The sequence below is a fragment of the Onychomys torridus genome, chromosome 18, assembly GCF_903995425.1.
Source record: "Onychomys torridus chromosome 18, mOncTor1.1, whole genome shotgun sequence".
Taxonomy (NCBI): Eukaryota; Metazoa; Chordata; class Mammalia; order Rodentia; family Cricetidae; genus Onychomys; species Onychomys torridus.
In genome coordinates this window covers 43,256,305-43,268,971 of record NC_050460.1, presented here as the reverse complement: position 1 = coordinate 43,268,971, position 12,667 = coordinate 43,256,305, and the positions used below count along the sequence as shown (strand labels likewise).

At 48.3% G+C, this 12,667-nt stretch overlaps 1 protein-coding gene across 1 annotated transcript; it reads right to left on the bottom strand.

The window, feature by feature from the left end:
- Positions 1-274: 274 nt before the first annotated feature.
- On the bottom strand, positions 275-4,326 carry Pcbd1 (pterin-4 alpha-carbinolamine dehydratase 1). Its single transcript, XM_036167906.1, has 4 exons — positions 4,031-4,326; positions 2,104-2,235; positions 1,648-1,728; positions 275-799 (listed from the first exon to the last, which is right to left on the bottom strand). The coding sequence occupies exons 1-4, from the start codon at positions 4,031-4,033 to the stop codon at positions 701-703; spliced, it is 315 nt and encodes a 104-aa protein (XP_036023799.1). The 5' UTR covers positions 4,034-4,326; the 3' UTR covers positions 275-700.
- Between the last annotated feature and the right edge of the window lie 8,341 nt (positions 4,327-12,667).

The window sequence follows — 12,667 nt, the reverse complement described above, 5'->3', positions numbered from 1 at the left end:
AAACCCAAGGGAGGGGGGGGACAAACCTCAAAAGTAAACATGATTAATTGTGCCAGGGTAGTGGTGGCAGAGCACACCTTTAATCCCAGCCCTCGGGAGGCAGAGGCGGGCACATCTCTGAGTTTGAGGCTAGCATGGTATACAGAATGAGTTCTGGGATAGCCAGGACTACTATCGAAACCCTGTCTCAAAACAAAACAAAACAAAACAAAAACAAGCTAAACATGATTGATTTCAGTTTGGCATGTCCTGTGGAAAAGAAGGTTCTAGAAGCTGAACCAATGGACAGCATAGTTTTATTGGAGGCGTAAAAGCATATTTCCACAATACAGTGGGGCTTGTTTTAGTTGTGGGGTCTGAGATAGAACTTTATGTCATACTTTAATACAGATACTTGGAAAATGAACTAGAAAGGGTAGACAAGGAGCAAGATGCAGCCTGGAAAGAACACTACAGCTACTGGGAAGCCTATGGAGAAAGGAAGGCCCTATGCAAATTAGGGTAAAAGGACAAGAGTCCCAATGAGCGGGGTGACACAGGGAAAAGTGACACATCTGCCTGCACAGGGACTCGTCCCGAAATGGAGGTGGTGTGCACTTCAAGCAGCAGGGACCAAGGGCCAGCCTCCTTGGTTTCCTCCCTAGGTTCCTTGTTCAGCCACTCCCCCGCCTCCCCCCAGGAAATACGAAAAGGGGCAGATCTATGTCATAGACACAGCGACTTGTTCGATGAAGCTGGCCAGGTTTATGTCCCGTTCCGAAAGACCAGCACACTCATGGGTGCTCAAGGTGATATGGACCTGAAGGAGAGAAAAGCAAAAGTTCAGAGGCAGGCGAGTGTCCTCCCTGGAAGAGCAAGAGGACCATGAGCTGTGCTTTCAATGCCACCAGGGACTGCAGGGGAATAGCTAGTCACGCTTAAGTCCTTCCGAGGACAGGAACTGGCTTCTGGTCATTTCTGAAGACAGTAGCTGGTCCCCTTTCCTGACGGCTCTAAAAAAATTGACAGCCAGATATCAGGAGCAAAAATGAACAAAAGCCAGAGGCTAGCAAGATGGCTCTGTGGGAAAAGATGCTCTCCAATCGGCCTGACAACCTGAGTTCAACCTCCGGGACCCACAGAGTAGAAGGAGAGAACAGACTCGTGAGTTGTCCTCACATGCACGGCATGTGTGTGCCCATGCACATACACTAAACAAATGTTAAAAAAAAATTTTAAGACAAAAGTTAAAATCAGAACCAAAGGTGGGCTCCTAAACACATCCTTCATGTTTTTATGAACAGCCCAGCAGAGCTCTTAGCATGTTCTTAAGACAGTCTGATTGGCTGGCACAGACAACTGAGTTCCATTTATTATTCTCCTGTTCTGCTTCCCTTCCTGGCTTTTGCGTTCCTCATGTCTGACCACAATCGTTCCAAGTGTTTTAATTTGCACTTTTTATGGGCAGCGGCAGCGAGACTGGCTGTCTTGTGGGGAGTCTCTGTTGCCTGTAGGATGGAGATAGACAGAAGTAGGCATCAACTTATTGGTGAGGAAGAACCCACAGTCAGGTCCAAGAGCACACCTTCAGGAAGACTTGGGGTTCTAAGAGATGTATGGGGTGGGGCAGAACGGGCTGGGGGGAGGGCAGGGGACAGCTTCACTCACCTTGTTATACACATTAAACCACTCGGGATGGTGGTCCAGCTTTTCAGCCTGCAAGGCCACTCTCGTCATGAAGCCAAAAGCCTGGTCAAAGGAAGGAAGACCCAGACCTCATCATGGCCTAGATACAGGAGGAGAGCCTAGCTTCTTCCAGGGAAGAATCTGCCTTGTGACATCCTGCCCCTGATTCTGATGTTAGAGTTACTAGCATCCTCAATATGGTGCAAGTGGCATGGGCTGTCAGTGTGTGCCAGTTTTTTGCTGTTTATTAAAGTCCCTTCAGAAAGACATGCACTTAACTACCCTTTGGAGGACTGTCTCCTCCAAAGACTTGGAGTTCCAGGAAGGCAGGGTCCAAGGCCTTCATCTCTGCAGGTCACTTGGAAATGTATTTCCCCTTGGCTAACAAGATATGGCATAAACATGGAATGTGGCCTGGTAAGTCCCCACTCCACATACCCTGTTGAAGTCTTTAAAATGGAACTGCTTGAAGATGGCGTCTCGGCCTTCCAGCTCATTCCACCCCACAGCCCTCAGATTTGGCAGCAGCTGGTCCCGTTCCTCAGCACTCAGCCTGTGTGCCTTGCCAGCCTAGAAGGAGGAGAGCAGAGGCCCCAGGGCATTCCTGTTTTAAGTCAAGAACCTGCCCCAGACCTTTGGGAAGAAGTTAGACAGTGCTGGCTGGCTGTGGATACAAGCACCCTGTAGCAAGCAACAGGCCTTTAGGTTTTCAGGGAAGCACCCTGTCAGGAGGTGGGGTTTGGGCTGGTTTACTGATAGGCTCTTGGGTCCTATTTTTTGTTTGGGGTTGGTTGGTTGGTTGGTTGGTTGGTTGGTTGGTTGATTTTGGTGTATGTGTTTGTATGGGTGGGTGCATGTTATGTGCATGCATGTGTGTGGAGGCCAGAAGACAAACTCAGATGTCATTTTCAGGTATCATTTGCCTGTGTTTTAATTAATTGTTTCATTAAAAATTTTATTTCATGTGTAAGGGTGTTTTGTCTTCACATTCTGGTGCCTGAAGAGGCCAGAAGAGGGTCCCAGCACCCTAGAACTGGGATCACATGCAGTTGTGAGCTGCTACGTGAGTGCTGGGAACCAAACCCAGGTACTTAGGAATAGAAGCCAGTGTTCTTACCCACTGAACAACTCTCCAGCCCTGCCCCCACTTTGTTTTTTTTAGATAAGATCTTTCACCAAGTAGGTTAAGCTGGCTGGCCATTGAGCCTTGGAGATCCATCTATCTCTGCCTCCCACTGCTGGGATTATAAGCACAAACTAACTTTTAAAAAGCATTTCCTCAGGCAAGAAGACTTGTATGACAGGTTCCAGGCAAGCACTGGGGCTTACAGACCCATCACTGGTGTGTGCACTCTGAGAAACAAGGGGCCCCACCTCATCACTCTACTGCCCTGACTAGGGAAGGCTGTAGAGAAGGCAACAGAGATCTGCATCCTGGTTAATTGGGAGGTCTTTCCAGAGCCGGCCCTTCCGATGGCTGATAAGCTGGGCCCTTGTAACCAGGCAACCAGATAGCAACAGGGCACCAGAACCCACTGTTTTTGTTTTGTTTTGTTTTTGTTTTTATTTTTTTCTTGGCTCCCAAAGGAGTGGTGGGTACAGGTTAACTGGTGGATGTAGGGGAGGTGTGAGGGAGGAGGGGGTTGGTCTCTTTAGAATTTTCCAGAGCCTCCAAATTTAGAACGACAAGGCACTGCACTCTGGGGTCAGAGGGGTAAGGGCCTTGTTTGCTTAGCAAAGCTTTATCAGCCTCTGGCAGCGTGGGCTGAGGGATTACTGATTATCCAAGTCTGTGCCTTTGGTCCCCAGTGACCCTTCCCAGGCCACAGTTGCCAGAACGCCCTCCCACCCCCACTGCTCCAAAGTGGGTGCAGAGAATCACGCTGGTTGCTAAGAGTTTCAGGGTCTAGCAGCTCCAGGGGCACCCTTTTCCGAAGGACCTAAGATCCTGACCCACCTCCACACCAAGGTGGGACACAGAATCCCACCAGCTAGCTAGGTGTTAGGGCCGGGCGCTAGGCCGGGGGCAGCACTGGGGTGCAGAGAGAACTGAGCCCCCGCCAGATCCGGCACCCCAAGGGACCATCTGGCCTGTAGGGCCAGGACTGCGCCATGGAGACCCGCCTTCCTGCCACACCCCGCCCAGGCTCTCCAGCAGACAGGGCCTGGAGTCGAGACAGGCCAGGCTCCAGTCTCTCCGGGCCCGCCACCACCGCCACCTCCCATATCTGCACCCCAGCGCCCCCCCGAGGGCGGCGAGGTGACCCTAGCCTTGGCGCGATGGCGCTGGCCGCACCCTCAGCATCGGAGCCCTCGCCCCACTTCCCGATCCCCGCTCAGGGTCCGCCATACCTCCCGCGCTTACCATGTCCAGCACGGGTAGCAGGTGGCGGCAGAGAGGGAGAAGCGGTCGGCAGGCAGCAGGCCACCGCGTGGGCGGGGCAGAGATCCGGCCGCCGCGGGTAATAATTAACTAACGTGGGTCCTCCGTGCTCCACGCCCTTCCAGCGCTTTCTATGCCCTGTGCTCTTGTGAGCATGGCTGCGTGATGGGCTCCAGGGCAAAGGCTTTGGCACCTCGCTCTGCTGCCTGTCTGCTGGAGGACTCTGAGTGCCAGACTGCCTGACCTGTTGTTACATTAACAACGACGACAAAAGCCACCCAGATAAATGTGACACACACTGAACTGCACACATGTGAAGCGCACCTTTGTAATCGCCCTGACAGGAGACAGGGTATCTAAAGGGAGACACTGTGTCCCTCCCTTGGGGCTGGCTGTCAGGCTTCTCAAACAGTGGACCCCAAGAAATCGGAATTTCCCTAGGAATCTCATGGTAGGAGAAGGAAAAGGCTGAGATCTGGTGCCAGCCAGAAGAGAAACTTTTCTGCGGGGAAAGATTTCATACCGTTGACAACTTGCCAGACCACCTTGAAGGTAACCACACCTTGGCTACAACGGCTTAGTTAGGTGTTCCTCTTGCCCCCGATTTAAACCTGAGCCTTATCTCAGAAGATGGGCTTGGAGGATCCTGGGCCTCTTTGTTTCTCTTCCCCGTATGGCCATATTGAACATACTACCTTGTTCTGCATTCCACTGTTTTAATTGTCAAAAAGGTTTATTTGTATGTATGTATGTGTGCAGGAGTTATGTGCAGCCCATGCACCGTAGGTGCCATGGAGGCCGAAAGGGAGCATTGGATCCCTAGCAACTGAAGGGACATGCTGTTGTGAGCTGCCTGATATGGGTGCTGGGAGCCACGTTCAGATTTTTCTGCACTCTGAACCTCTGCGCCCGCCATCCCTCAGGCCCCTCTGCGATGACTTGTCTCTTTAGTTGACATATAGAGAGCAGGTGTCCAAGCCTCGTTCCTTAGGGCTGCCAGGGCCCAGGCTCTGACCCTAACAACCCCGGTAACGGGATGAGACATACGCTTCTCTTAGGAAACCACTGGCACGATCGAGATCACGAGCATCGGCTCTGGAGTTTCCTTGTGCCTCCTGGTACCCTCTCTCCTACGTTTTCAGTCACTGTAGAGTAGTTTGCGTGTTCTAGACAATCCCATACACAACACCATGTAATACATACTCTCCTCTTTGGTTCTGAGGTCCATCCATGTTCCATGTGCCAATAGTACTTTGTTTTCATGGCGAAGTAAAAGTTTTTGTTTCCTTAGCTCTGGAAAGGGTGGTGGATATAGGTGAGTTGTTGGGAGGGGGCTTCCCTTTCTCTTAGAGTCTTCTAGAACCTCCCAAGCCGGACTGACAACCCTCTGAACTACTCACTGATTGGACTGTGAATGAAAGGCACTCAGGACTACCCCTTTGGCTGAGCCCTCTACAAGGTTGGTTAACTGATGCAGTGGTGCTCAGCCTCCCTAATGCTGGGACCCTTTAATCCAGTTCCTCGTGTTGTGGTGACCCCGGTCTTAGTTAAGCTTTCTATTGCTGGGAAGAGACACCATGACCATGGCAACTGTATAAAGGAAAAATATTTAATTGAGGTGGCTTACATTTTCAGAGGTTTAGTCCATTATCCTCATGGGGACATGGTGGTATGCAGGCAGACATGGTGCTGGAGAAGGAGCCAAGGGTCCTACATCTTGACTTGCAGGCAATAGGAAGTGGTCTGTTTCACTAGGAGTAGCTTGGGCATAAGAGACACCAAGGCCCACCCCCGTAGTGACACACTTCCTTCAACAAGGCCACACCTACTCTAACAAAGCCACACCTCCTAATAGTGCCACTCCCTTTGGGGGCTGTTTTCTTTCAATCCAACACAACCCCCAAGCATAAAATTATATCTGTTGCTACTTCTTGACTGTAATTTTGCTACTGTTATGCATTGCAATTTAAATATCTGATGCGTGACCCCTATGGGGGTCATAACACACAGGTTGAGAACTGTTGGGAGCATCTGTGGCTCTGGAGAGTTGGGAATGCTGTAGGTCCAGAACCTGATCATCTTGGGTCATCTTTAGCTCCCTGTTTCCCTCTGTATGTGACCTAGCATGTTGGTGACTGGTAGGTAAATCCTTTGAAGCATACAGACAGAGCACTGGCTTCCACCAACCCAATGGCTAAAAATGGCTGCCAGATGGCATGTAAGGCCTATAGCTGAGGTTACCCACTGTTCTGGAACTCATCCACCTGATGTTTCCACCAACATGTTGGAAAGTGTCTTGATTTTTAAAATTTCCTTTGTTCTGTTATTAGAAAAATATCATGAAGCTGTTATCATGTTGGAACATGGAATTTGGGGTAATCTAAGTGAGTGTTCCTGGGCCTCCATCACTCACATTTGGTTCCAGAATATACTCTATCCTTTTGGAGGTGAGGTGTGTGTGTGTGTGTGTGTGTGTGTGTGTGTGTGTGTGTGTGTGTGTTGTCAGGGCTAGTACAAATAAAGTAATTAAGAGTGGTCATATGCAAGGCTTAGCATGAACATATGCTTTCATTTTGGGAGGAGTCAATATGTAGGTGTGGAAAAAAACCTGGGTTGTGTGACAGGCACAGGTTTATGAAATCCTAGGGAGCTGGGCATGGTGGCATGTAGCATGAATCCCAATTAGTCTTAATAATAAAAACCCAGAGCCAGATACCGGGGTAAATGCTGAAAGATCAGAGAGACAAAGGAGCAAGCCACAGCCATCTTTCACCTTACCAACTCCTCAGCCTGAAAGGGGGCCGAGCTCCTATCTCTGCCTGCCTTATATTCCTCTCTCTGCCCAGCCATACCACTTCCTGTTTCCCCCTCCCAAGTGCTGGGATTAAAGGTGTGTGCCCCCACTGCCTGGCCTCTGTGGCTCACTAGTGGCTTCCTCCATACTCTGATCTCCAGGCAAGCTTCATTTGTCAGAACACAAACAAAATATCACCATAGTGGCACATGTTTTTAATCCCAGCACTTGGGAGGCAGAAGCAGATAGGTCTCTGTTGTAGAATATTAGTTAAAGATGTGTTACATTTGTTTATGCTGTGGAACATTTGTTTAATGATGTAAAGTGTGTTGCATTCTTTTATGTTACATTTGTTGAACTCTGTGAAGCTGTGTTACTTTGCCTGTGTAAAACACCTGATTGGTCTAGTAAAGAACTCAATGGCCAGTAGCAAGGCAGGAGAAAGCCTAGGTGGGGCTGGCAGGCAGGGGGAATAAATAGAAGAAGAAAAAGAGAGAAAAAGATCAAGGAGCAAGAACAAGGAGAAGAGGACCCAGCTGCCCAGCCACCCAGCCACGGAGTAAAGGTAAAAGTAAGACATACAGAACTAAGAGAAAGGTAAAAACCAGGGGCAAAAGTAGATGGGTTAAAGTTAAGAAAAGCTTGCTAAAAACAAGCTGAGCTAAGGTTAAGCATTTATAAGAAAGATTAAGCCTCCATGTGATTTATTTGGGAGCTGGGTGGCAGGCCCCCTAAAGACCAAAGAGCCAAAAGAATAAAGAGTAATAAAACAACCAACAACAGATCTCTGTGAGTTCAAGGCCAGCCTGGTCTACATAGTGAGTTCTAGGCCCAGCCAGGTATGGTGATATTTTATTTGTGCTGAAATGTGATTTTATTTGTATGTTAATAAATAAAGTTGCCTGGGGGTCAGAGCTAAGAGCAAGCCGTTTAGCAGAAGTCTGGCAGTGGTAGCACATGCCCTTAATCCGATCAAATGGCAGGCAGAGTCTGTGTGTTCAAGGACATAGCCAGCTTGGAGACACACACCTTTAATCTCAATACCAATCATAGAGACCTGGAGGTCTGTATAGACAGGCAGCGACGAGGAGGTCATGTGGTTGGGTTTAGAACCAACGAGAAGGCAGAACAGAAAGTCAATAAAAAGACAGACACACCAGAAGTAGGTCTCCTTCTCAGGGGAAGGACAGCAGCGGTAGCGGGTGGTAAGAAGGTGATCTTGGTCTCAGCTCTTGGCTACTGCTCTCTGATCTCTGGGCTTTTAACTCTGCATTTGGCTCTGTGTTTCTTATTTAATAAGACTGTTGAGAATTACATCTACAGTCAGGACTATGTGGACTCTGTCTAAATAAATACATCTATTTTAGTAATGAGACAAATCAGAACGATGAAGCTCTTCCTGAAGCCCACAGTTTAAAAAATACACATCTTCATGTTCATTATTTATGTCTGTATGTATTGGTGTGCACATGAGTTCAGGTACCCACAGAGGATGGCTCCCATAGAGCTGGAGGCAGTTGTGATACCCAGTGTGAGTTCTGGGAATTGAGCCCAGCTTCTCTGGAAGTGCTCTTAACTGCTGAGCCTTTTCTCTAGTCCCCGAAGGCCTGATTCTTCCTAAGAATATTAGGCTAGCAGTTAAGCACTGTTAAGTGCTGTTGAGAAAGTTAATTCCGTGTTGTGTCTTTATTGTGTGCGCCCTTCAGTGGATTTTCCTGTGATGCCTTTTCCCTTTGCTGCCTTTAAACAAGCTAAGCTATTGGGAACTAGCCACTCCTCTTGATTGACAGCCACAGGCTCTCCCTTTGTGCCTGACTGCCTTGAGCTCGGGGATGCCAATCAGGCAGCCAGTTCCTTGGCCACTGGCTCCATGGTCAGCATAGCAGACCAGCTGTATTGACTGCTTTCTGGTCACTCTGAGGGCACGCCACTCCAGGTGTGAAGGCCACTGCAGTCAGGGCTGCAGCCGGGGCCAGATCTGCAATCAGGGCTGCAGCTGGGGTCAGATCTGCACTCGGAGCTGCAGCCGGGGCCAGATCGGCTGCTGGAGCCTTTGCTGCAGTCAGCCCCATCCCAGGCAACATGCACAGCCTATGAAAGACTGGGAGACAAGGTCTCAGTGAACTGTGGATAATCTTCTTCTCCCTACAGCACCATTTTCTCTTTCGTGGGAGAGGGAGGTACCTCACCAGAGACTCAGTAAGAAGCCTGTGGTTGGTATAATAGGAAACTTAAAACAACAACAACAAAAGCACCCCTACATTTACTTGCATGCTCAAGTCTGGTACCCAAGTCTCCTAACACATAAAGCATTGTTTTCTATCAACCTTTCTTCCTGCACCCCTTGTCTTCCCTCTGTAGCAATGCAGCTAATGTGCCAAGGTAAATTCTGCCATATTTGTTTTTGCAAAACTTGTATTGCTTCATATACATATATTTTAGCTTATGTACTATGTTACGCATATATTACAAGAGTACTATATTACACATTGTTTTGTATAAAACATAACATTTAACTCAGACGTTTTGTCCTATCCATGATGCGTCAAGTACACTTAATCTATAGTTGCAAAGATTATTTATTCATTCCTTCGTTCGTTTGTTTATTTATTTATTTATTTATTTATTTATTATGTATACAGCATGTTTTACTGCAGGCCAGAAGAGGGTACCAGATCTCATTACAGGTGGTTGTGAGCCACCATGTGGTTGGTTGCTGGGAATTGAACTCGGGATCTCTGGAAGAGCAGTCAGTGCTCTTAATCTCTGAGCCATCTCTCCAGCTCCAGTTGCAAAGATTCTAACGGCTGCTCTGTATTCTGTGATGAAAGTGTCCACTCCGGTTTCTCACCTGACCGGTGACAACCACTCATGTTGTCTCTGGCTCCTTACCACTACCACACCACGATCACCCCAACATCATGCATGCAGATGTTCCCTCAAAAAAAACCCAGGACAAGGCTGCATCTGCATCCTCAGCAGCTGGCAAAGCCCTCGGGAAGATGCCTACAAACACACCCTGGAAGGCCAGCACTTCCCCTCACAGGTGTGCGTCTCAGAACCTTCCAGATGTTCCCAGAACGGAGACAGCAACAGCTGTTCTCACTTGTGCCATGTGAGGGTTCCTCACACATCTCACCCTTGGCAGCGTCAGACTTTCTGTTTTGTTTGTGGGGGCTGGGGGGCTGGCAGCTAAGACTGAGAGCTTGGGACTTTTCTCTGAGTTGCTCTGGTCACGGAGGACAGTGAGGATTTCGAAGGCTTATCAGCATTCGAGGTGCTCTGTCATATCCTTTTTGCCAATCTTTTAGATTTACTCTTTTTTCAGTTGGCTCTGTGGGAGTCCCTGTGTAGACAGCACTGTGTATCAGCTTCCAGTCTCGCAAACAGTTTCTACCACTCTATCTGTACACTAGCTTCAGCCATGATTTCTTTTAGGCTATATTTGTTGACTGGGAAGGGGAGGAAGGAAGGGAAGGATGGCCAGCTAGAGGGCAACGTCCTGGAGTTGATTCTCTTCCTTTGGCCATGTGGGACCCGGGGACTGAGCTCAGCTTGTCAGGTTTGGGAGGTAGGCACCTGTGGTAGCCATCTTGCCAGCCCATAGGGACATGGTGGTTCATCTCCATCTGATCTTCGTCTAGTAGTGACTCACTTTCATGTACATATGTCACTGGTCATCTTCATATGATGTGTTTTCTGTTTAGCATTTTTGTTTGGTTTTGTCTTGGGAGACAGTGTTTTGCTGTGTATAGTGCCTTGTGAGCCTGTTGCCTCTCCCTCCCGAGTGGTGGGATGACAATAATGAGCTATGAACCATGCATTAGCATTTTCTCCCCCCCCCCCCCCCCCCGCCCCCAAACAGGTTTCTCTGTGTCGTTTTTGGTGCCTGTCTTGGATCTCGCTCTGTAGACCAGACTGGCTTTGAACTCAGATCTGCCTGCCTCTGACTTCTGAGTGCTGAGGTTCAAGGTGTGCGCCGCTGCCACCACCTGGCAGCATTTTCTAAAGAGGAGCTGGACAAGTATCTTTCCATGTTAGCAGAGGGACATTATGGTTGTGATCATAGTTTGTTTATTTATTGAGACAGGGTTTCTCTGTGTGGCCCTGGCTGTTCTGGAACTCACTCTGTAGACTAGCTTGGCCTTGAACTCACGGAGATCCACCTGCCTCTGTGTCCCGAGTGCTGGGACTAAAGGCATACACCACCACTGCTTGGCTATTTTTCTGGTTTTGAGACAACGTCTCATAGTCCTGGCTGGATTCAAACTGACTGTGTGGCTAAGGATGACCTTGACCTTTTGATGTTCCTACCTCCCTAGAGCTGGGATTACAGATGTGTGCTACCTTGCTTTTTATTATTGTCATTTTGAATGCAACAGTGACTTCTCACACACTGTGCTTGGGGGCTGCCCATGACAAAAAATGAAATTCTGATAGGGTGTGCGTGTGTGTGTGTGTAGGGGAATATCATCCAGGTACCTGAAGCCATGGTTGCTCTTATTTGGCTTAGGATAAATGCTTACTGCTTCTGGAGTAAGACCTGTGTTTCTTTTCTTTAGAGGCTGTCTTTATTTTAATGCTTGCCATAGGCTTTTGGAAGGGAGCAGTGTTGGAGATTCAGCCTAGGTGCTCTTGCCTTCCCGGCAAACAAGCATTCCACCACAAGAGAAATAGATTCTCACCGAACCTAAGGAAATAAGTGTATCACCATAAAGTAACAATCTTCAATAATAGTTTTAAGATTTGAAAGAACAATCGATCCAGTATGAGGAAAATTATGTTTTAATTTTGCTTAAAAGTATTCTTGACCAAATTGTTGTAAGCTAAAGATAGCCCCAAATGAGTAAGAAAAAAAATAAAAAAAAACAAAACCAACCTTTCTTATATCTGGAAACAACAATGAAACATTTTTACACATCCTCCTCTCTCCAAAGTCCTGGGAAAGGATACCCTGGGCTTCACTTCTGCCAGCACCATTGATTATGACATTCTGGAACAGAGAGCTGTAAACAAAAGCCCAGCCAGAAATCTTAACCCAGGAGCTGGGGAGGTGACTCAGTGGGTAAAATGCTTGCCATCCAAGCCTGGGGGCCTGAGTTCAAATCCCCAGCACCTGTGTAAAGAAAACAGGTATGGCAGCACCAGCCCGTAATCCCAGTGTTGGGAAGGTAGGGGCCAGAGCATGATGGGGGCTTGCCCAGCCAGCCAGCCTAGCTGAATGGGTGAGTTCCAGGTTCAGTGAGAGACACTGTCTCAAAAAAAAATAAGGGGGGTGTGTGGTGTTGTTCCCAACAATATTGTGCACCCTAATAAACTTATCTGGGGTCAGAGAACAGACAGCCACTAGATACAGAACCACAAACGGTGGCTAGAAAATGGGTCAGAGCAAGCCATAGCAGAAGCTGGGCGGTGGTGGCACACGCCTTTAATCCCAGCACTTGGGAGGCAGAGTTAGGCGGATCTCTGTGTGTTCAAGGCCACTTTAGAAACAGCTAGGCATGGTGACCCACGCCTTTAATCCCAGGGAGTGATGCAGAAAGTAGGAAGATATATAAGGTGTGAAAACCAGGCACCAGAGTTAGTTAAACATTTAGTTATAGTTAATTAAGCATTTTGGCTGGTTAAACATTCAGGCTTTGGAGCAGCACAGTTCAGCTGAGAGCCATTGGGATGAGGACTCAGAAGTTTGCAGTCAGAAGGTTCAGCTGAGGAACTAGCAAGAGGAGATAGCTGTGGCTTGTTCTGTGTCTCTGATCTTCCAGCATTCACCCCAATTACTGGCCTCAGGTTTGATTTTATTAACAAGTACCTTTAAGATTCCT

Excerpts from the sequence above, each read along its gene's own strand:
- Pcbd1 (XM_036167906.1), bottom strand. Across the intron at positions 1,729-2,103 it reads ATTTTAAAGACTTCAACAGG|GCTTTTGGCTTCATGACGAG; the intron begins GTATGTGGAGTG and ends TCCTTTGACCAG. Across the intron at positions 800-1,647 it reads GGTTTAATGTGTATAACAAG|GTCCATATCACCTTGAGCAC; the intron begins GTGAGTGAAGCT and ends TCTCTCCTTCAG.